Raw genomic sequence first — 23,251 nt, forward strand, 5'->3', positions numbered from 1 at the left:
AATAGCATTTCCATTATGGGAAATGGATGGAGCGACAGCGCTGGTAGTGACAGAAGAGAAAGAAAGAAGAGAGTATGTGTGTGTACAAAACATTTAAGCTGATTAGTTTCCATAACAAAGATATTCCCATAAATCTTCAAAGCATTTGACAGTCATAAAGTTAGAGAAAATATCCTGTGCAGTTTGGCCACAACAAATAACGTCACACACTGCATGCCACTCAGTGCTGCATTTCCAGGAATTGACAATGACATAAGCGAAGGTCCCTTCATGTGGATCCCTATTTACCCTTGTACCCCTGACTGTATAGAACATTCAACCATGTGCTAACCAATCAAGAGAGAGAATAATACTAACTGGGGTGTGGTCAAATATTCTGTAATATATTTGATACTTATGCATACTTAAATCTGATTCATTCATTCATTTAATTATTTTTAATTTATTTAATTTTATTTACAAATTACATAAATACAATAATTTCTAAATAAATGAAAGTAAGATTATTCCATTTAATTTACATTTATGGGATACATTTACATAAATAAATAAGTAATATACATTAAGAATAAGTATAATATCTATGTATTTATTTATTCTTATTTAATTTATTGATTAATGGCGTTTCCTAATGTAAGCATATTAGCTCATATAGAGTTAATGGTTTGAACAAACATAACTCATCAACTATTTGTGCTAAAGATATGAAAGACACATCAAATTATGTGGCTTACCAAGGAAAGGTGTGCTATTACTTAAAGGATTAGTCCACTTTTAAATACACTTTTCCTCATAAATTTACTCACCCCCATGTCATCCAAGATGTTCATGTCTTTCTTTCGTCAGTCGAAAAGAAATTAAAGTTTTTGATGAAAACATTCCAGGATTTTTCTCCATATAGTGGATTTCAATGGCTACCAACAGGTTGAAGGTCCAAATGTCAGTTTCAGTGCAGCTTCAAAGGGCTTTAAACGATGAGTAATAAGGGTCTTATCTAGCGAAACGATAGTCATTTTCGAAACAAATACAACCGTTTATGCTTTATAAACAAAATATCGCCTTGAACGTACTTTCCGTTTCCGCATTCTTCATAACGCTTACGCTGAATGTTCTACGCCTTCCCTATTCTACTTACGGAACGAACGCGGCGCCAGTTTGGTTTTTTCCCGTAAGTAGAATAGGGAAGGCGTAGGACATTCAGCGTAAGCGTTATGAAGAATGCGGAAGCGGAAAGTACGTTCAAGGCGATATTTTGTTTATAAAGCATAAACGGTTGTATTTTTTTCGAAAATGACCTATCGTTTCGCTAGATAAGACCCTTATTACTCATCTGGTATCGTTTAAAGCGCGTTGAAGCTGCACTGAAACTGCAATTTGGACCTTCAACCTGTTGGTAGCCATTGAAATCCACTATATGGAGAAAAATCCTGGAATGTTTTCATCAAAAACCTTAATTTCTTTTCGACTGACAAAAGAAAGACATGAACATCTTGTATGACATGGGGATGAGTAAATTTATCAGGAAAAGTGTATTTAAAAGTGGACTAATCCTTTAAGCCAACAGATTTAAAATCATTGCATGATAAATGTTCCACCCACAACCACCCACAACACCCTAGTATCATGACGTCAAGTTTTGCACTAGCAGCACTAGCAGCACTACTAAAATATAGTTTATTATACTATAGGTTGAGCCCAAGTGAGTTACAAGTGACATTTCTCAGGCAGTAAAAATCAGTGTTGCCTACTGACATTATCTGTAGCCTCAGGCTAAATACTAGGTGACTGAGTGTTATGGTTTTTGCATGTCTGGTCAAACTGTATGCTTCAGGCAGTGTGAAACTATTAATCTATTATTCCATATTAAGCACACATGTAATCTGTAATGAAACTATCTCATGGCTCTATAATTTGATTCAAGGCACTCAGTTTAAAAGGTTAATGTGCTGATCCCTGTTGTTGAAGATAGTGATAATCTATAAAAACATACTATTTCCATGTGCAGAACTAAAGAACAAGTGACTTTGCTTACATTTTTAGTAGTGAAAATGCTGGTCTATTAAGAAAAAGCAGAGGAAGAGATTTATTATAATCAGTATTAAACACATGAACTGTCACATTGTTTAAAAGATTCTGAAAAACTTTTCCAAATGCTTTTTACGGTCATTGACTTTTTTATTTGTAAAGCTTTAAATGGCAAGAGAGGGCTTGTTTCCTCCCAGAGGTCAAGAGAATATTTGTTTGAAGTCAAAGGTCAAGAGTGACTGACCTGTCTAAATATTCCCACTGAACTTGTTTTTAAGTCATGAAACAATTGATCTGTTTGCTTTTTGGCAATAAAATAGGTGCACTGAATCTACATCAAAAGTAAAACCCCCTTGTGAAAAAGAACTGTGCTTAATTGTATAAAATGTGAACTTCAAATCATCAAAGTATATTTTTAACTATACTTGCAGATAATATAATTTTAATGAAATAAAAGGCCACTTAAGTGTATTTAAAGAGAGTTCACTTTCAAGACTTTTTCTTAACACACTTAAGTAAACTTATAAAAAGTATACGTGGAAGTACGTAGAAACAATGAATCTTCAATGTCAGAAAGGCAGTTATTAAAGTGTGTTCAATGTAAGTTGCAGGCCTCTGAGCACGTAGCACATGTACCCCTGTGCTCCTGAGGCTGTTTCAGTTGTAGTTCTAGGAAATAATGCTAAGCATTTCCTGGAAGGCATGTGAAAGGTATCCAGCATCCATTGAACACAAGACTTGCTTGGTCTTCCAGGTCACCAGGTCACTCTGCATGGGCACTTATCAATGACACTGACCTACCCACATTTGTAGACCTCCAATATGGCTGGTATGGTACATATCAAGACCGCATTCCCAAATACCCTTGTAAAAAAGAAGTACACTTTAACATACCATAATAAACTTTAAAATAATATACTTAAGTGCGAACTGATTGTAATGTTTTCGGATCCTTAATTGCATGTTAATTGCAACTAAAATGTAAAATGTATTATAATTGAAATTTATATTAAATGCAGAACTTTAGAGTGCTTTTTGACCCACTTAAGTAGGACTTTTTAAAAGTGTACTTAAGTGTGTTAAGAAATATAGACCTGATTTCACAGACAGGGCTTAGATTAAGCCAGGATTAGGCCTTGGTTCAATTATGAAAACATTACTGGTGTGCTTCTTGAGACAAAAAAAATGGCACTGACATATCTTAAGAAATGTCAGTTCAAATTGCTTTCAGTTAAAACAGCTTAAACATACACAACACGCCCACGATCACGGATTGCATTTCCCATCATCCTCCCTGCACCCAACCATGCACACATGAAACACATCTAGCCCTCATCACCAGCACTATGCAGAACACACACACACTCCCTCAGTCATGGTTTGACCTCTTCTGATGCTACAGAACACTCATCTTGCTACTTACCTGCTTTATGTTCCTGACTACCTTGCTAGATGTTAACTCATCCAAGTCAATCGCCAGTCATTCAAGTCATCCACGTTTTCTATAGTCATCCCTCACGTTAATGTTGTTCCCTTGTGTGTGCTCCAACGTTTCTGTAAGACAAAGACTCAAAGTTAAAAATACAAGTATATTTCATCTGCTAACAATCTCAAGTATCATCACTAACCTGTTTATGCATTATGTTCCTGACATATCTGCAAATAAACTTTCCAGTTTGAGTTTTAGCTCTGTTCTGGTCAAGCTTGAGCATGACATTGACATTCAATACTTAATAATTAAACACACCTTTTTTACAAGGGTAGTTTGAACCAACAGTAGTATTCCTACTAGTATTACCAGGGCCAAGCAATAATAAAAAAATAAAACCATCTCGAGAAAATAAAGTTGTTAAATTTCTAGAAAAAAGTTCGAGATAAAATGTTGAGAATAAAGTCATTAAATTACAAGAAAAAAGTCGTTAAATTACGAGAACAAATTCGTTAAATTATGAGAAAAATGACATTAAATTTCGAGGGAAAAAATCGAGATAAAATGTTGAGAATAAACTCATTAAACTATGAGAAAAAGTCATTAAATTACGAATTTGTTCTCATAATTTAACGACATTTTTCTCATAATTTAACGAATTTGTTCTCGTAATTTAACAACTTTTTTCTCGTAATTTAATGACTTTATTCTAAACATTTTATCTCGACTTTTTTCTCGAAATTTAACAAGTTTTTTTCTCGTAATTTAACAAGTTTATTCTCAACATTTTATCTCAACTTTTTTCTCGAAATTTAACACATTTTTTCTTGTAATTTAAGGAGTTTATTCTCAACATTTTTTCTCGACTTTTTTCTCGAAATTTAACACGTTTTTTTCTCGTAATTTAACAAGTTTATTCTCAACATTTTATCTCAACTTTTTTCTCGAAATTTAACAAATTTTTTCTTGTAATCTAACGAGTTTATTCTCTACATTTTTTCTCGACTTTTTTCTCGAAATTTAACAAGTTTTTTCTCTAAATTTAAAAACTTTAATCTCGAGATGGTTTTATTTTTTTATTATTGCTTGGCCCTAATCCTCTTCCGTACAGAGGATACCTGGTCTTCCTGAGCAGAAATTAAAATCTATAAAAATCTAAACCAGAACTTTTTGTGGCATCATATTTTATAGTTGTGTACCCCAGGGCTTTACTGAGCCCGATGCTACCCTGCTGACCCACGAAAGACATTCACATCAAGTTTGCTGACGTTTTTAAAGTTCAAGGACTCATCAGCAAAAATCAGTCTGATGACTTCAATTGCTCTTTTAATATCAGGAAAAACAAGGGAGCTGTTTGTTGACTTTAGGCAGCATATAGTAACTCGTTCTCCTCTGACATCAGTGGCAGTAGCTAACACTGTCTTCCTCACAGAAACTCCATCACTGTATAGTATCGGAGCTAACAGGAAGGTCCACACTTGATAACTGACATCTGCAACACTTGCATAACTTAAGTTCTGAAATCTTTTTCAAACATAAGGCAGAAACTAGGAAAATGATTAAATTAAATAATCTTTAAATTTCTAAAAGGGGTCATTTGTGGTGCGGTGGCTTTAGTTTAACAGTTTCAACATTTGTAAAAATTAAGTTTTTTTTAAAAAAATATAGCTTTAGGCAATGTTCTGGGAAACCTTGGGTCCTGCCATCCATGTGGTTATTTTGACATGTACCACCTAAGCACTGTTGCAGACCATGTACAACCTTTCATGGAAAGGTATTCCCTGGTGGTTGTGGCCTCTTTCAGCAGGATAATGCGCCCTGCCACAAAGCAAAAATGGTTTGAGGACAACAACAACGAGTTTGAGGTGTTAACTTGGCCTCCAAATTCCCCAGATGTCAATCCAATTAAGCATCTGTGGGATGTGCTGAACAAACAAGTCCAATCCATGGAGGCCAATCCAAGGTGGTCATAATGGTATGCCTAAATTTTATGTTAATGTTATGTTATGCATAAATTAATGAGAATCAACTCACCATGCACCCCTCAGATCAACCAACACCAGCAATGACCTTTACACACAGGAAGTAGTCCAAATACAATTCCCCCTTTCCTTAAATGGGCAATATCCATTACTGTAACACCACAGAATACCCCAAATATCAGATAACTTGATGTGTTTTGGATGCTAGTGTGCTGGTTTCCCTACAAGGCTGCTTAACTAGCTTAACCAGCAAGACTACCTTAGTCAACTAGCTTCACCAGCTAAGTCTTGCTTCTTTTAGGACCAAACACTGGGTACTTCACTGTGCTATGCAAAACTGCAGTATACTGCAGTATACAGCAGTATATTATGCAATTTAGAAAATAACAATTAAATCTGAAATAACCCATGTATGTCAATTATACAATCTGGGGAAAAACACACCATTGTTTGCATTCTGAAGTGTACCAAAATACAAGAAACACTGGATTTGTCAGTTTAACCATGTCTAGACAAGAGATTTCTCCTGTCAGACCAGCTTAAACCTTGTATGTGTAACGGAATGAATTCATCTGCTTTGAAACACATAATTCATACAGATATATAAGAGAGGGGGATTAAAACAGTTATGTTGGCAGAAGACTTTTGGATTTGGCCAATGCTTTAAATGTGGCATGGTTTTCCTGAGGAAGCAAAACGGAAAGAACAAGGAGTGGTCAGAGAGGGGCTCATTAAACAAGTGTTTTTGCACAAGATAAACAGTTTTGCCCTTATCACTTATTGCTCTGCTGCAGCAGTGCACGTCTCAACAAATGCTTCATGCGCACAAGTAAGTGAGCAGCACAAAAATGACGTAAATGACTTGACCCCTCTCCAACAACTGTAAGCAAAGAAAAACAAGCTCTGAAGACTGGATCTGATTCATGTAATATAAATTGTGCAGGATGTCCATTTGGAATCAAATTCAGACCTAATCTGGAATCGAAATGTCTCAAATTCTGACCAACAGTGTTGAGTGTTTTGCCATTTTTGTTGCAAAAGAATATAAACTACATACAAGTCAATAAGCATAAATAAAAAAACACCAACATTATGTGTAATTTGGATGTGTTTTACCTGTACCAGGTGCCCTAGAAACCCTAGCAACAGCCCTGGTTTTGTTGACAGAGCCTTGTTTTCTGCCAGTGATCAGGCATTTTGTTTGCCTTGAGCAAATATGAACATCCATGTCCATTTACCTTGCATTGATTCAAAATCCACTTTTGGTCTCCAGTTTCCACATTTAAACCTTATCTTTAGCCAACCACTGAAAATAAACAATGAGTTGGGATGAAGCAGCCAAAACGATGGATTTCCTATCAGCACAACTGTATTGTATTGAAGAAAGAGAGCTTTAAAGGGTTTTTGTAATGTGTTGCTTGTCTTCTGACATAGTCTGTTCTAACAGTATAAAATACATTTTTGCACTTAATTATTATATAAACATTCTTGCATGTGAAAAACCTCCACAACAATGCTGTAATCAATCGCGGTAATCTTTAATCAAATTCTGAAAAGTTACTTCCTGTCTGAAATGGCCTTCTTTCTCTGACGTCAGTTTGACGGCTTGGGTTGAAAATGCGTAAACCGCTCCTCTGCAACCGTGTGTCTGCTATGAGCGAGAGATGGAGAAGAAGAGCGTTAAAGTAAAACTCTGCCCTCTATTCAATATGCCGTTTCACTTGGAAATGCGTCACAGCACTGGAAAAAAGTCTTTTGCAACTTCCAGTTCACACAGACTTTAAAAGGTCTCTAGATACAGTATATCTTCAGTTAAGTATATGATTGTTTTGCTCTTATGATTAGCTATGAGGCAAGTCTGATTGTTTAGAAAACTAATAGTACAACTACATACACTGATCAGGCATAACATTACCACCTTCCTAATATTGTCCACCTTTTGCTGCCAAAACAGCCCTGACCCATCAAGGCATGGACTCCACTAGACCTCTGAAGGTGTGCTGTGGTATCTGGCACCAAGATGTTAGCAGCAGATCCTTTAAGTCCTGTAAGTTGCTAGGTGGGGCCTCCATGGATCGTCTTGTTTGTTCAGCACATCCCACAGATGCTTAGTTGGATTGAGATCTTGGAAATTTGGAGGTCAAGTCAACACCTCAAACTCGTTGTTGTGCTCCTCAAACCATTCCTGAACCATTTTTGTTTTGTGGCATGATGCATTATCCTGTTGAAAGAGACCACAACCACCAGGGAATACCGTTTCCATGAAAGGGTGCACATGGTCTGCAACAATCTTAGGTAGGTGAGGTGGTACGTGTCAAAGTATCATCCACATGGATGGCAGGACCTGAGGTTTCTGGCAGAACGTTCCCCAAAGTCTCCGCCGGCTTGCCTTCTTCCCATAGTGCATCCTGATGCTGGGTGTTCCCCAGGTAAGCGACACACACGCACACGGCCATCCACGTGATGGAAAAGAAAACGTGATTCATCAGACCACGCCACCTTCTTCCATTGCTCCATGGTTCAGTTCTGATGCTCACATGCCCACTGTTGCCGCTTTCGGCGGTGGACAGGGGTCAGCATGGGCACCCTGACCCATTCGCAACAAACTGTGATGCACTGTGTATTCAGACACATTTCTATCAGAACCAGCATTAACTTCTTGAGCAATTTGAGCTACAGTAGCTAGTCTGTTCAGTCGGACCACACGGGCCAGCCTTTGCTCCCCACTTGAATCAACGATTCTTGGCTGCCTATGACCCTGTTGCCGGTTCACAGCTATTCCTTCCTTGGACCACTTTTGATAGATGCTGACCACTGCAGACTGGGAACACCCATTTTATTGATTAATACAATGTCTCTTAAAGTGTGTTTGTGGTTATAATTTATGAATACTTTCAAATGAACAAGAGTACGCACAAATTATGTCTTAAAACTTTTATTGAAAACAAGTTTTCATACAAAAAACACTTTAATTTAGATACAAAAAAGGATACTTTGCAGTTTATAATAACAGTAACAGTCATCTTACACTCTATAAGAAACAAAACAACACATAGACACACACAAGAATTTAAGAAAGATATCCACAAGTGAAATGTTGATCAAAATGTCTTCAGGATATGTCTACACACAGTGCAGCTTCTGGTCTCACAAAGGAACGTGGTCAGGGCTCGAAGTCCAAACAGACCCCGATTTTGGCACTTGAAGTATCAAGTTCTTTTTGGCCTAATGTTTAAGTCACAGTGGAAGAGACAACATCAGTGGAGCCCTTTCCTAGGACAAGGCTTTAAACGCATCACAGTACTGAGTCTTGAATTGAGCATGTAATGCCTGATCCCTCAGCGAACAATTTTGGAAGACAAATGAAAAACAAAAAGAAAATCTCCCTGCGAGTAGTCATACAGCAACTTGCATCCATAAAAAGTGCATTCAAATGAAAAACAAAACACTGGTACATTATAGACTGACACATGATTTTCCCTTTGATGAAAATATTGATATACTACATTTCTTCTTTACATTTAAGTAACTTAGAATAATATATCCCTGGCTAGCACATTGACTTGACCTCAAAACCAACATAAAAAACAAATGCATTGAAGAATGTTTCTAACAAATGAAATATTTCATCCCACAAAAAAACAAACAAACATTGGATTGTTATGGAATGACAACGAAAAAGAGCTGAATGCTAATGAATATTATGTTGGGGACTATGGGAAAGTACATGACCACCATTTGGGAAAGCCTATGTGTGCTTAAATGGCTATAATGCGGCACAATCAGTTTGCACCTCAGCAGTAATCTCATATCAAGAAAGAGCAGCTCAAACATAATGTAATACAAATCGCCAAACAGTCCGTGTGCCCTCTTTCAGACCCTGAAATAGCATCAAAAATATGACAGAAACATGTTTAACTTGAGTGATGCATTATATAAGATGGCTTTTAGCAATGCAGGCACAAGAGAGCTTGGACTTCACTCCTTCTTCCTCTGAACTTCGACTAGCTCGTCCTGCAGAGGGGCCACTCGGGGCCCAAAATCCTCCGCTTCATCTTCACTTTCATACATCCATACGACACTTCTCAAACCATCTCTGCTCCGCATGGTGAAAGCCCGAAGTGCTTAGAGTGTATTTAAAAAAAACCCTTTTATGATGGGCATCAGTTCAGTTCTGGAGCTGCTGGGTCGGTTCAACAGACAGGAAGCATGCGAGCATTGCCGTTGAATTCCTCCTCCACCTAAACGACAGAAAAACAAAAAAAATTAGATTGACATTTATATTGATATTTAATAGCAACTGGTATTGATATTGTATACACTAAAGGTGTGATCACATTAGTGCTGTTTTGGCAAAATTTCACGGTCCTAATGTGCAAATTCTTAATGAAATTTCACCAAGCAAAGGTAAATGTGACCGCACCTTCAGCGAATATACTTTACACTCACCTCAGAATAAGCAGGGAGTGGGGGGAAATGGAATTGGGGTGCGTTCATGAAGATGGGACTGTCTCCACCATCATAGTCATCCAATAAAGGCGTGAGAGGTTGATCCAGGCTGCAGTCGCTTCTAATGTCACAGTAGCTTGGGGGGGCAGATGACGGCATTCGCAGGGACACCCAGCTCGCCGATGATGTGCTGACGGAACCGTCCTGGCTGCTCATGCTGTTGGTGCGGCTACCAAAACCATTGTATGGAACGGTCCCAATGACCAGAGGCAACTCCAGAACCAACTTATCGCTGCCAGGGATGTGCATGTAAATCTGTAGATAAAGGAGAACAAAACAGCTCTAAATAAGTATCTACTTTGAAGACGAAAGACACAAAATCATGCAACTATAGTAACTGCAATATGCAAACTCACCATGAGCGCATATTCCACTCGAATGATGTTGCACCCTAAGATGGAGGGCTTGATCTTAGGCACACGAATGCTCTTCCCCTGCCAGGCGTCGCACATGCCGGAGATGATATGGTTGCCACGCACTGAGGAGAGTTTTTGCCTTAAGACTTTAGTGCGGCCATTGGCCTGGTAGGTGTGCTTGGCGACGATGGCCGCTTTGGGTACCACGATGCGAGAGCAGGTGTTCTCAAATTTGGCATCAATGCAGATCTCTTCACCCTCGCAGAAGCCACGCCTGTCAATCTTGGCATTCAGAGAAACCTGGCCGTCTGGGATGAACATGCAGGTGACCTTCTTCTCCTTCATGCCTCCAGTAGGGGACTGGTGATTAATGGAAAAACAGAAATTATCAACTTGCACTAATTGTTATATTCATGAAGGATGTTTCCCTAAATAGACAAGGAACTACTGATGGAAGTTAATGATCAGAAAATCAGCCTCTAGAATTTGGATAAGCCCAACCAGAAGTTAAGAGATGATCAATGCCCTAAAGCTCATCTGTTTTGATATCAGTCTAATAAAAGTTAGCAATATGAGGAACTCACCAGCAAGTCTGGAGTGTTGACATCCAAGGGCTCTTCAACTTCGAAGTGTTTCTTACACTCCAAGGCAGGTTGAGAGGGTCTATCCATCAGAGCCTTCACAAAGTATTGTACAAACCCAAACTTGCCCTTGTAGGAAGACACCAGCTGCCTGTTGGGAAAATGACACTTGTATTAATTTACAGAAAAACATGACTTAAATGGAAATGAATGTCTAGAACTTGTCAATTGAATCGCGTACCCTTGTTGAGGAAGCTCAAAGCCAAATGAGTATTCGTACTTGTTGCCAGGACGAAGAATGACTGAACCATCTGTGTCTGTGAGAAGAAATGATAATCATATTAGTTTTAGACAGTTCCGAGAGACATGAGACAAAAACAAACCCACTTAAAAGCAAAGGAATCCCCTCACTATGAATGTGACTTGGCTTTTAGTTTTCATTTGGCATGACGCACAGGACGACTTTCATATGGTTAACATATGAAATATGGTTGTGGTATAGTTAGGTTTAAAGGTGGGTTAAGGGGTAATGTTTTATTTTTTAAATATTAATACAGTGTAAAACATATACGCACGCAATAAGTATATTGTATCAAATGTTTCACTTAAATGTTTGTACATAGTTATTGAAGACATTTAATATAAAGTGTGAACGACGTCTTTTTGAATATCCAGTATATCACAATGAACTGCCACATTCCAACATCAGCACCATCTCAGCAAATGCATCTACCAGAGCAAAGTCAACATTAAAAGCAAGATAAACCGTTTTAACTCACCGGCGGGATGGTCATCCAGGTGGACAACCTCTTCGTACTTCAGATAGTCAATTTCTTCACGGCATCTCTGTTTGCCTTTCGCGTACTCCACTTTAGCGCATCCGACTCCCACGACCCTCATGGACATCACCCTGGTCACTTCCGAAACCTCCACCAAGATCTTCCCAGCCACTTTATCTCCACTGCAGTAAAATGTCTTGGATGGATCGTTGAAAACGATCTCGAAGGCCTTGACTCTTTTTGTCATCGCCACCATTGTGATGTCTTGAAAATTGACACGCTAAAAAGAAATAAAGACACGCGTCTCTTAGCAACTAAAAGTTGTTAAATGAGCCAGGTATTTAACAGTCCTTCAAAAACGTGCATCCAATCTTCAGCCAACACGAATTAAAGTTGAATTGCAGCAAACTAGTGCCTTATGCAGATTCACAATTCACAGACTCCAGCCTCGCATGGTTAGTATAGGAGATTTGTGCACGCTGGGCTAGGCTAGGGTTTTATACTCAGACACTCCAGTGACTCACTAGCCTTGTTTACCACTTCAGCTGTTCATGTGGAGGTGGAATGCACTGCATGTCTCAGCGCATGCACAGCGCTCCCATTGGTCGACATTCGGTGTTTGTGTCGTCACTGGCCAATCAGCGCCCAGAAGCGGCGCGTGGACACCTCGTGGCTGAGAGCGCCGAGCGAGTGCACAGCAGCTGTGGGAAGGGAGGAGGCGCTGGAGGAGGAGTAAACTTCACGACGAGACATCTCTGAACAAAGGAGCGGGATGTTGCAAGGGCATGCTCAACATAGTGGAGAACCAATGAGAAATTCAACCGAAAATTTACATGTTCTACGTGCAACGTTTTGGATGTTGCTGAGTGCTAGAACACAGGGAGGAGAAAGACAGAGGCGGTTTTCCCCTCTCTTGATACATTGGGGTGTTTTGAAGGAAACTGATGCCTCTGCTGGTGCAAACTAGTTTAACAGGCAATGACTAAGAGGCACTTGACTAGTTTACAATAGGGCTGAATATATATGTGTTTACGAATTCAGCAGATTTGTATGATTTATGATGTTTGTCCCGTAAGAACAATCTCATGCTCTTTTACATTATCAACATGTCTGGCTGTCAGAGGTCCTAGTTCACCCCTAGCCTTGACAAAGAGATTCTGGGCTTTAATATGTAGCTACTGTTTATGATATGATGCATGGCCTTTAAAGGGTTAGTTCACCTAAAAATTAAAATAATGTCATTAATTACTCACCCTCATGTTGTTCAACACCTGCAAGACCTTCGTTCGTCTTCGGAACACAAATTAAGATATTTTTGATGAAAACAGTGAGGCCTCTATTGCCAGCAATATCACCGAACTTCTAAAGATCCAGAAAGGTATTAAAACCATATTTAAAACAGTTCATGTGAGTACAGTGGTTCAACATTAATATTATAAAGCGACAAGAATACGTTTTGTGCAGCAAAAAAAACAAAATAATGACTTTTCAACAATATTTGGTGACGGGCGATTTCAAAACACTGCTTCATGAACCTTCAAAGCTTTACAAATCTTTTGTTTCGAATCAGTGATTCGGATCGCATATCAAACTGCCAAACTGCTGAAATCACGTGACTTTGGCGCTCCGAACAACTGATTCAAAACAAAATATTCATAAAGCTTTGAAGCAGTGTTTTGAAATCGCCCGTCACTAGATATTGTTGAAAAGTCGTTATTTTGGGGTTTTTTGGTGCACAAAAAGTGTTCTCGTCGCTGTATATATGTTTTGAGTACCTTTCTGGATCTACAGAAGTTCGGTGACATTGCTGGTAATAGAGGCCTCACTGAGCCATCGGATTTCATCAAAAATATCTTAATTTGTGTTCCAAAGATGAATGAAGGTCTTACGGGTGTAGAACGACATGAGGTTGAGTAATTAATGACAGAATTTTCATTTTTGGGTGAACTAACTTTTAACATTACAGAGGGGACTAGCAAACTCTTGTGAATGTAAGAATACCTGTGTTTTAAAAAAAACATAAATGACACTTGTTGAGTTTTTTTTGTATTAATTGTAAAAAAATAAAAATCATAAAAAACGTGGCATGTGTTATCTTGGGATCACAAAATGAAAATACAGGCTCTGGAGCCTGGAACCTCTATAAACACATGTAGGCATTGCTCTGACTCCATCTAGTGTTCAAAGAAAATACTACAATATTAGAATGTTTTTCTAACTCCTTTCTAAACTCTAGCAAATCTTAATTTATTTAATTTTCACATAAAGTATACTCTTGTCCCCTGTGAAACACCTGTGATCACATATTCTAAATAGCTAGTTGCATATGGTGACCTTGAGCAGTCTATAACTAATAAAAGCTTAAAAAACTATAGGCCTACTTGTTGGAAGATTAATTATTCAAATAATAATAATAATAATTTGGCTTTCAACCACATACAGATGGCTATTTTAGGCTGTGATAAAAGTTAGGCCATCTATTAAAAATTCATGGGAAGATATTATTTTTAATTTTAGATATTAAAGAGTTATTTTGGTGTTTTTCCCCGAAACAATTTATCTATTTAACTCTTATCACTATCATTAGTTTTGACCCAAGAGATGATGTTAATTGTTGGGGAAGTGATCTGCTGCTGCCACAGAGAACAACAGCGCCTCCTACTGGAGCAAAAGATCAAGGGATTTTTGGGTTGAACGAAACATTGGCTCCCTCTGCTGTTCATAGCCGTATATAACACAATCATAAATGTAATACTGGACATCAGCCAGTCCCCCCAATAAGCTTTCTGCTTTCAAATTCATGAAATTCAAAATAATAATACTAATACTAATAATAATAATAATAATTGTTGTTTATGCACTATATTACACTTTCAATTTTACTCAAGTCCTTGTAATGGCAATTCAGAGATTTGTTTCTAAACACATACATTTTAGAAATGTACTGCTGAAAACACGTTACAAAGACTGAACTATGCAGTACTGTTTTTCAGTACTTTGTTTTCAGGTTATTTTGGGCGGACCTGTAATCATGGCTCGATGACGCACTGCAGCCTCTGATCATGGCTCCTCCCCCAACACTAGAGCACATTAGCCTCACTAGCTCGTCCGTTCAGCTAGCTAGTAGCTATGCCTTCGACACGTAAATGCATATTACCTGGTTGCGAAAATGTACAAAGCAGCTCAGTCTCCTTATTTAAACTTCCTAAAAACGATGATATCAAGAAGAGGTGGATTAATTTTGTGAAGCGCCACATTGATGGAGAGCTGAGGATCACCACCAACACCCGCCTCTGCAGTGAACATTTTACACCGGATAGTTTTACAAACTTTCATCGGAGACAACTGGGATTCACTGATAATCCGCTGTTACTGGTGAATGGGGCCGAACCGACTATCTTCCGTCCCGGTCTTCATCCTCCTGTCCCGCCGACATCTGGTGCCACAGTCGGCATTACGTGCCCACCAATGAGTGTAAGTTGCCTTGTGTGCTTATGTTATAATTATAGGAGGTAGTCCTCAGTAACTCTACTAAATTTTGCAGCCCTCGAACGTGATTCTTTTGTTTATATGCATCAGTATGTTCGACTCATTAGACTTTTAAGTAATTTCAACTATTATCTGTTCACAAAGCACTCTCTTCCAACCACAAGAGAGACAAAGTGCCGGTGTGACAACATGCAGAAAGTCACCAGAGAAGTTGGATGTCAGACAGACCACTTTGAGGGGGAAAGGACTGTGGAAACACAACTGTCTAAAAGAACACTAAGCAGCGGAAAGAATACAGGTATGTTGAGAGGTCACGTTTTTAGTTTGTCTTTTTGAATGTCTGTGGTGTTAACAGACAGATTCTAGGTATGCACAATATAGAAAACACTCCTGTCACACTCATGAAATGCACCTCACACTGATGTTACTGCTGTGGTAAGAACCTACAACTTATTCATTAGTCATTGAACACACAGTAAGGTTAGACTAAGGTTTTAGACTTCCAGTGTGATAATATTCTGATAGTGCAAGACATAATGTCATGTGTCCTCCTGTTTGAAATCTTGCAAGTAAAGAACTATTACTATCCTTATTTGCATATATATATATATATATATATATATATATATATATATATATATATATATATATATATATATAATTATATAATTTTCCAGGTTCTCAAGCTATGGTAGCCACAAGTGTTGCTGTGGGCAACACCACATCCAAGCTTCCTCCGCTCTGTTCAACTCCACTTAAGCGGAAAGCAGTATCAGTATCACCTGATAGACCCTCAAAGCGTTCTCTCTTGGAGTTTCCCTCTTTTCAGGAATCTGTAAATGGTTTCAACATGGCAGATCCCGATGACTCCACTTACCTCCCCAGCATGTCTGAATTGGCTGACACCACCAGTGAACAGTAAGTTAATTTTCTTTGTAGCTCTTTGTTAATTAGACATAATAGACTCTTTTCACATTTCCGGCTTTCTCAGAAGCAGAAGTCGTCATAGTTGGGTAAATTATAGCGGTGAATGACAGACTTCATTAAATATATATATTTTTTTGTTTCCATTTGCGCAAATAGCAAAAGAAAAACTCTACGATAGTGTTTTTACAACTTTCAAAAAGATGGAAAAAATAGAGAGTGATTAATAACAGCAGTCAGAAGAGAGAAAGATGTCATTTTTACCGTCACTCCCATAGCCGCTGTATTAGAAACACCCTCACAACAGCGTTAACTAGTTTTGTAATTTGATGCTTGATGTAAATATACATGCATTTTTAAGTTTTTTTTTTTTTATTATTAAAAAATGAGACACTTTGCAGGATGTACGATATTGGTGTATTGATATTGATTGGTGAAAACGGTCTATTGGAAAAATCTCTTCCTCAACATTATTTGATTTGATGCTGATGTGAGATTGTCATGTTATTTTACTATGAAGGTGAGAAATTAGAAATAATTTATATCCACTTTTTTTTTTTTTCTTTAATAAAGCTGCTGTCCATAACTTTTTTTGGTTAAAAATGATCCAAAATAAATTTTTAAACAAGTACATAACCATCTCCTGAGCCTGATTCACAACAGTAAGCTTGTCATAATGTTTTCTAATTTGGGTGGTACTAGTGGGTTTCTGCAGGAAATTCGAGCATGCCGTCGTTCATCTTTGTGTCATTACATCACGTCTTAAAAAAAAGGTAATTCCACAAACAACTGCAAATGCAGCTTTAACAATACACCTTTTTTTGTGGTTTTCTTTGTCAACAGAGCACCAACCAAGACACCGCAGGACATGGTGAAATACTTGGTATACGAGGATTGCCTGCTTGAGCTTTTTAAAATCTGCCCCACCTGCTCAAGTGTCTGCAAAGTAGTCACATTTGTAAAAGGAACATTCCTTTCTGTGACCCAGAAGTGCCTCCACCAGAGTTGTTCATACACCAGACAGTGGAAGAGTCAACCACTTCTGGGCAGCTCTCCAGCAGGGAATCTGCACCTATCAGCTGCTGTCTACTACACGGGCTCTTCTTTCATCCAGACTAACAAGGTTTGTAAAAATAATGACACAATCTAAAAAGGTTTAGGGCCAGTGCATCCCACAGTGCTGCAGTTACAGAGGTACTTTCTGATTTTACATTACAGGTGCTCAGTGCAATGCATGTGAGAACCTTCACCAGAATGGCACATCGAAATCATGTGTATAACTACATTCTGCCGTCCGTGCTGCATAAATGGCGATCACACCAGACCGACCTGCTTGAGGGACTAAAACAGAGTGAAACTGTATCTCTTGGTGGTGATATGAGAGCCGACAGTCCAGGCCATTGCGCAAAGTATGGCTCATACTCCATGATGGATCTCAGCTCAGACAAAATTGTTGATATCCAGCTTGTACAGGTAAATACTAGATTATAAAAACTAGAAAATGCGCTCATCAGAGCCGGACCTCAACCAAATAGTCAGAGGGAAACTCTTGGGACATTTTGAGTGATTAGATTTCAGATTTTTGAGGTCTGTACTTAAATAAATGTTATGTCTGTTTATGATCCACAGAGCAAAGAAGTGGGAAGCAGTGTCTGTGTGGAAAAGGAAGGGCTTATCCGGAGTCTAGAATTTCTTGAAAGATCTGGTGTCAAAGTAGCTTCCCTGGTGACAGACCGACACACCCAGGTTCAAAATTTTGTCTGGGAACAGAAACCAAACATTGCCCACTTTTATGATGTATGGCATTTATGTAAAGGTAGGATAATTTTGAAAATGTTGTTTGATTATTTGTAGCACAGCTAATTCTGTGCAAAATTAACCCCCACTGTAGAACAAATGTATTTCATCTTTTTTAATTCTTCTCAGCACTCACCAAGAAGTTGGATGCCATCTCCAAGAAGAAGGACTGCAACAAGATCAAAATGTGGCAAAAGAGCATCAAAAATCATCTCTACTGGTCAGCATCCGGTTCATCCAGTGGAGAGGAAACGGTGGCAAAATGGACATCACTTCTCAACCACATCCAGAATGTGCATGTGCATGAAAATCCACTCTTCCCCAAGTGCCTCCACCCTCCTTCTTCTGATAAAAACAAGTGGCTGAAGTCTGGTACGCCACTATTCAATAGCAATAATGTCATTTAATTAGAATCCTGTAATTTACTCTCAAGCTGCTATGTACTTATCTTTTGTGTATTGGTTATCCTCTGTCCCCCTCTAGCAACAAAGGCCTCCTACAAGCTGGAGAAGGTGCTAATGAACAAGCGTGTTCTTGGTGATGTGAAAAAGCTGAGCCCTCTCTACCAAACATCTGCCTTGGAGAGGTTCCACAGCGTGATTCTTCAGTTCGCACCAAAAAACGTGGCTTACTCATACTTAGGGATGCTCTGCAGGTAAATTGTATAGTAATCATGTTGTCAATCTTGTGTATTAAAGGGATAGTTCACCCAAAAAGGAAAATTTGATGTTTATCTGCTTACCCCCAGCGCATCCAAGATGTAGGTGACTTTGTTTCTTCAGTAGAACACAAATGATGATTTTTAACTCCAACCGTTGAGGTCTGATGCGACAGTGATGTCTCGCGCATATACTTCAATGAGAGCAAGACATCACTGCCGCTGTCAGAGCGCGATCAGACCTTACTAACGAGTGCTGAACGTGGTTGGACATAGTGGTGTATTAGAGTTAAAAAATGATATAAATACTGTTCGGTTTATTGCACAAACCGATCGTTTCGTGTCTTAGGACATCAATGTGTCATCACGATCTGCAGGGTTTCATTTGGACTTGTCTATGCAAGTTTTATTTACTATTTACTATTATAGTAAAAGTTCCCATCCACTAGCATTATTTGACTGACAGATGGCAACGGTTGAAGTTAAAAATCATCATTTGTGTTCTACTGAAGAAACAAAGTCACCTACATCTTGGATGCTCTGGGGGTAAGCAGATAAACATCAAATTTTCATTTTTGGGTGAACTATCCCTTTAATAGCCCTTGACCAATGGCCGAGCCACACCGTGTACATGAGCAGCGTGTGTGTGTCGCAGAAGCTTTTCATTTTGGTGCCCATGTTAACAGATTGGAGAGATTGGTAGAGAGAGAGAGGCAGTAACCCTTTACAATAAGGCTCCATTACTAATTCATTAGTTAACATAAACTGACAATGGAAAATACTTCTAAGGCATTTATTATTCTTAGTTAATTTCAACATTTAATAATGCATTATTAAAATTATTCAATGGACCTTAGCTAACATGAACAATGATATTTAACTAATGTTAATATAGAATAATAACTTTATAATTCAGTTTAATCTGTTTGAAACATTTGTTTACTTTAAAAAAATGTTTTGTGCATTGTTTTGTTGTATTTAAATGTTCAGAGTTCTTTTTGTTATAAGAAAAAAGTTATTAAAACTGTTATAGCGACAACACTTTTTTTTGTAACTTATTTCAATATCATGATAATAACATATACTGTGATAAAAGCTTCAGCAATTATAGCAACCTGAAAATTTGATACCATGCCTAGGTGTAACTATGTTGGCGTAATCCCATACAAATCCTTCTCATTTCAGACTTTACCTGGCCGCGTTGCATTTCAATGAAAATTCTGGCCATACCCAAGTGAGGACTGCAGCAGGAGAACTGCAGCTCCAAATTAAATTTCCCAAGGCCAAGAGAGGGGAACATGTTGTGTCCATGGTGAAGACCAAATATACTACTGGTTAGTTAATTCTCAATTGTCCGTCAGTATCTCCATACTAATATATGCATGATTCTGCATTTACGTATTTTCCCTGCTGGTTAGATTTTGGCACCACCTGAGTGACAAGGTGTAGCACATTTGCCAGTGTGACAAAATTCTAAACAAGCAGTAAATGCACAATTTCTATTGCAGTTTTGTCAAACTGCTATATTTGTCAACAGTTGAGAGCATATGAAAAAGTTGTCCTAAGAAGAAGGCTTAAGGACAACTTTGATGAAAGATCCACTTCAAATGTTGACTACTATATATGCTATGTGTTCTCTCCTGTATTTTAGAATATGTGACTGAGCTTACGGACCTCCTCTTTAACGAGGTTATCCATGACCCTGCTCCCTTTGTGGCTGAGATGAAAGCAGTGGCTGTTCCTGGATTCCTGTGTTCACAGTGTGATTGACCTGAGAAATCAGATGCAATTGTGTCCAGGTTGGATGGCAACAGCTCCAATACATGGTGACCCAAGACCCAACAATCCCTTTTCTAATCAATCAGCCATACTATTGTACTATTCTGACTCTTACTCAAAATTTTGTTATTTGGGTAATATATGCACTACATTACGTTTGTTGCGATAATTACAATTACATTTTCAACTTACTGTCCGATTATATGGACATGATAGTCCAGATTTGACACCAGTGTTTTTCCCCATGTGCAATTGTTGGTGTCTTCCTCTAGCATATCTGAATGCCTCTGTGTTCCTGTGACTTATTTCCTGCCTCAGTCCATCCCTGCACTAGAGCTCCACCAGCCTCCATTTCAGAACGGTAAGCTGTAGAACATACAAACATGTCATTACTCAAAAACTGATTTACAGCAGTCCAAGACTTTTACGAAATGTATTGAAAGTGTATTGAATAAATAATTGTGTGCATAAGACATTACCAAACAATTACAAAATAAAAAGACTTTTTAAATTTAAATGGGAGGTTTAAAGCCTGTGTAGTTCCCATCTTCATCAGGGTACTCCTGATATATGGAGCATAACACAAGAAACTATGACAACCCTGTTGTGCTTTCCCAGGTATCTTCAGCACCAGGAAACAAAACATTTGTAGGCCAGGTAGCGAGCATGACTATAATGACAAAATATCATGTCATGTGATAATTTTATATTTATCTAGTTTTTTGGGGGTAGGTTGTCTTCTGTCTGATAATTGCGATAAAAACTGACACTGTGGAGTTGTTATCAATATCTGGTGTCTTTGTAGAAGAACACCTGTGCTGACAGAGTAATTCTCGCCAGCTGGTGGTGCTTAAATAAGGTGGTGAAGTCTGTACTTACTTAAATGTTATGTCTATTTATGATCCACAGAGCAAAGAAGTGGGAAGCAGTGTCTGTATGGAAAAGGAAAGGCTTATCCGGAGTCTGGAATTTCTTGAAAGATCTAGCTTCCCTGGTGACAGACCGACACACCCAGGTTCAAAAGTTTGTCTGGGAACAGAAACCAAATATTGACCACTTTTATGATGTATGGCATTTATGTAAAGGTAGGATAATTTTGAAAATGTAGTTTGATTATTTGTAGCAGAGCTAATTTTGTGCAACATTAACACCCACTGCAGAACAAATGTATTTCATCTTTTTTAACTCTTCTCAGCACTCACCAAGAAGTTGGATGCCATCTCCAAGAAGAAGGACTGCAACAAGATCAAAATGTGGCAAAAGGGCATCAAAAATCATCTCTACTGGTCAGCATCCAGTTCATCCAGTGGAGAGGAAACGGTGGCAAAATGGTCATCACTTCTCATCCACATCCAGAATGTGCATGTGCATGAAAATCCACTCTTCCCCAAGTGCCTCCACCCTCCTTCCTCTGACAAAAACATGTCTACAACTTACTGTTCTGAAATGAAGGCTGGTGAGGCTCTAGTGCAGGGATGGTCTGAGGCAGGAAATAAGTCACAGGACAACCCTGTTGTGCTTTCCCAGGTATCCTCAGCACCAGGAAACAACACATTTGTAGGCCAGGTAGCGAGCATGACTATAATGACAAAATATCATGTCACGTGATAGTTTTATATTTATCTATTTTTTGGGGAGTTGGTGGCCTTCTGTCTGATAATTGCAATAAAAACTGACACTGTGGAGTTATCAATATCTGGTGTCTTTGTAGAAGAACACCTGTGCTGACAGAGAGTAGTTCTCGCCAGCTGGTGGTGCTATAAATATAATAATGTGCCACAGCCAGGTGCCTGAAAAATATGCTTGTTATTTTCTTCCAGTTTTACTCTGTCGACATTTTTTGAAGGATATGTCTCAATAAAGAAGAGAATACACCTGTCACTTGTTGAGGAGTTTATCTGTCTGCTTAGAATATGCTTAGAAAAGAGTTGACTGTATTTGTTTGATTGATTGCATGAACAAAAACAGCCTTAGTCTTATTTCAGATGCCTCAGTTATTGGTCTGTATTCATAGGCTATTGTATGTGTTGAATTATATTTATTTGTGGATCTTTCACACCACCTTATGTATGTACTGCTTTGCACTTTAGCGAAAGTGGTGTTAAGCACCAAGATGCCTGCTCTTAACCAGAGATGTAAAAAATGCTGATGATTCCTTAGTTTTTAAACTTGTATGTTTCTACCTCACCCTCTTGCTGTTATTAAAATAAGTGCATTTTTATATTCCAGAGTGCTGGTCATCTTTGTATATAAAAGCACCATATGAATGCAAGCTGTTTATTATTAGTGCAACATCATTATGCTTTGTTTGCCTATTTAAAGCAAATTATATTGTTTTCGGTGTGCATTGATGCTCAAGATACAGTAACGTATTGAACCCTCACATAATTATACACAAATTCAGGTATACATTAATCAACATAACAAATATGATTGCATAAACTGTAACTTGGTTCTTGTGTCCTAAACCTTGTCAGTTTTTGAAAGGCATGCCATTTGATCAACACAAATGTAATTTCTACACATTCAGCATTAATATTTTGATTATTTTTAATTAATTAATTAATTATTTATTTTATTTACTTGGCAGTTTTTTTTTTATTCAAATTTGACTGGGTGGTTGATACATTTTTCTGTGGTGTGACAAACTCAACATATTTAATGTAGCTTTACACGGACTTTAACATCTAAATAATGTCAGTCTTTTGAATAAATCTTTCATGTTAGCTACAGCCACCGTTGAAATGTTTATATATCAACAACAGGAGGAATATTGTATCATTGATATAAAACTGCCTCACGTGCTGTCTATTGGATTGGTGTCATTTTGCCGTTTTATACTAGTAATAAGCAAGGAGTGTTTTAGCGTTTATTGCTTTAATAAGTGGTTGAAAAGACATCATACATCATACATAATTTAAATATAAACTTGTGGTACCACAC

General features: G+C 38.1%; 2 protein-coding genes across 4 annotated transcripts; one reads left to right on the top strand and one right to left on the bottom strand.

Moving 5' to 3' along the window:
• Positions 1 to 8,355: 8,355 nt before the first annotated feature.
• Positions 8,356 to 12,155, bottom strand: txnipa (thioredoxin interacting protein a). The gene is made up of 6 exons (XM_048201110.1): positions 11,662 to 12,155; positions 11,124 to 11,199; positions 10,886 to 11,033; positions 10,302 to 10,661; positions 9,886 to 10,200; positions 8,356 to 9,677 (listed from the first exon to the last, which is right to left on the bottom strand). The coding sequence occupies exons 1-6, from the start codon at positions 11,915 to 11,917 to the stop codon at positions 9,630 to 9,632; spliced, it is 1,203 nt and encodes a 400-aa protein (XP_048057067.1). The 5' UTR covers positions 11,918 to 12,155; the 3' UTR covers positions 8,356 to 9,629.
• Positions 12,156 to 13,442: 1,287 nt separating this feature from the next.
• On the top strand, positions 13,443 to 21,353 carry LOC125274699. Of its 3 annotated transcripts, none has more exons than XM_048201112.1 (12): positions 13,443 to 15,135; positions 15,295 to 15,448; positions 15,828 to 16,068; positions 16,918 to 17,197; positions 17,293 to 17,547; positions 17,704 to 17,890; positions 18,001 to 18,243; positions 18,355 to 18,526; positions 19,715 to 19,863; positions 20,181 to 20,355; positions 20,581 to 20,669; positions 21,218 to 21,353. In XM_048201112.1, the coding sequence occupies exons 1-10, from the start codon at positions 14,791 to 14,793 to the stop codon at positions 20,297 to 20,299; spliced, it is 2,145 nt and encodes a 714-aa protein (XP_048057069.1). In that variant the 5' UTR covers positions 13,443 to 14,790; the 3' UTR covers positions 20,300 to 20,355; positions 20,581 to 20,669; positions 21,218 to 21,353. The 3 variants fall into 3 exon arrangements, with proteins under 3 accessions (XP_048057069.1, XP_048057070.1, XP_048057068.1); XM_048201113.1 differs by having other exon boundaries at positions 20,627 to 20,669; XM_048201111.1 differs by having other exon boundaries at positions 20,181 to 20,669.
• Positions 21,354 to 23,251: the final 1,898 nt, after the last annotated feature.

The sequence above is a fragment of the Megalobrama amblycephala genome, linkage group LG9 (assembly GCF_018812025.1).
Source record: "Megalobrama amblycephala isolate DHTTF-2021 linkage group LG9, ASM1881202v1, whole genome shotgun sequence".
Classification (NCBI taxonomy): domain Eukaryota; kingdom Metazoa; phylum Chordata; class Actinopteri; order Cypriniformes; family Xenocyprididae; genus Megalobrama; species Megalobrama amblycephala.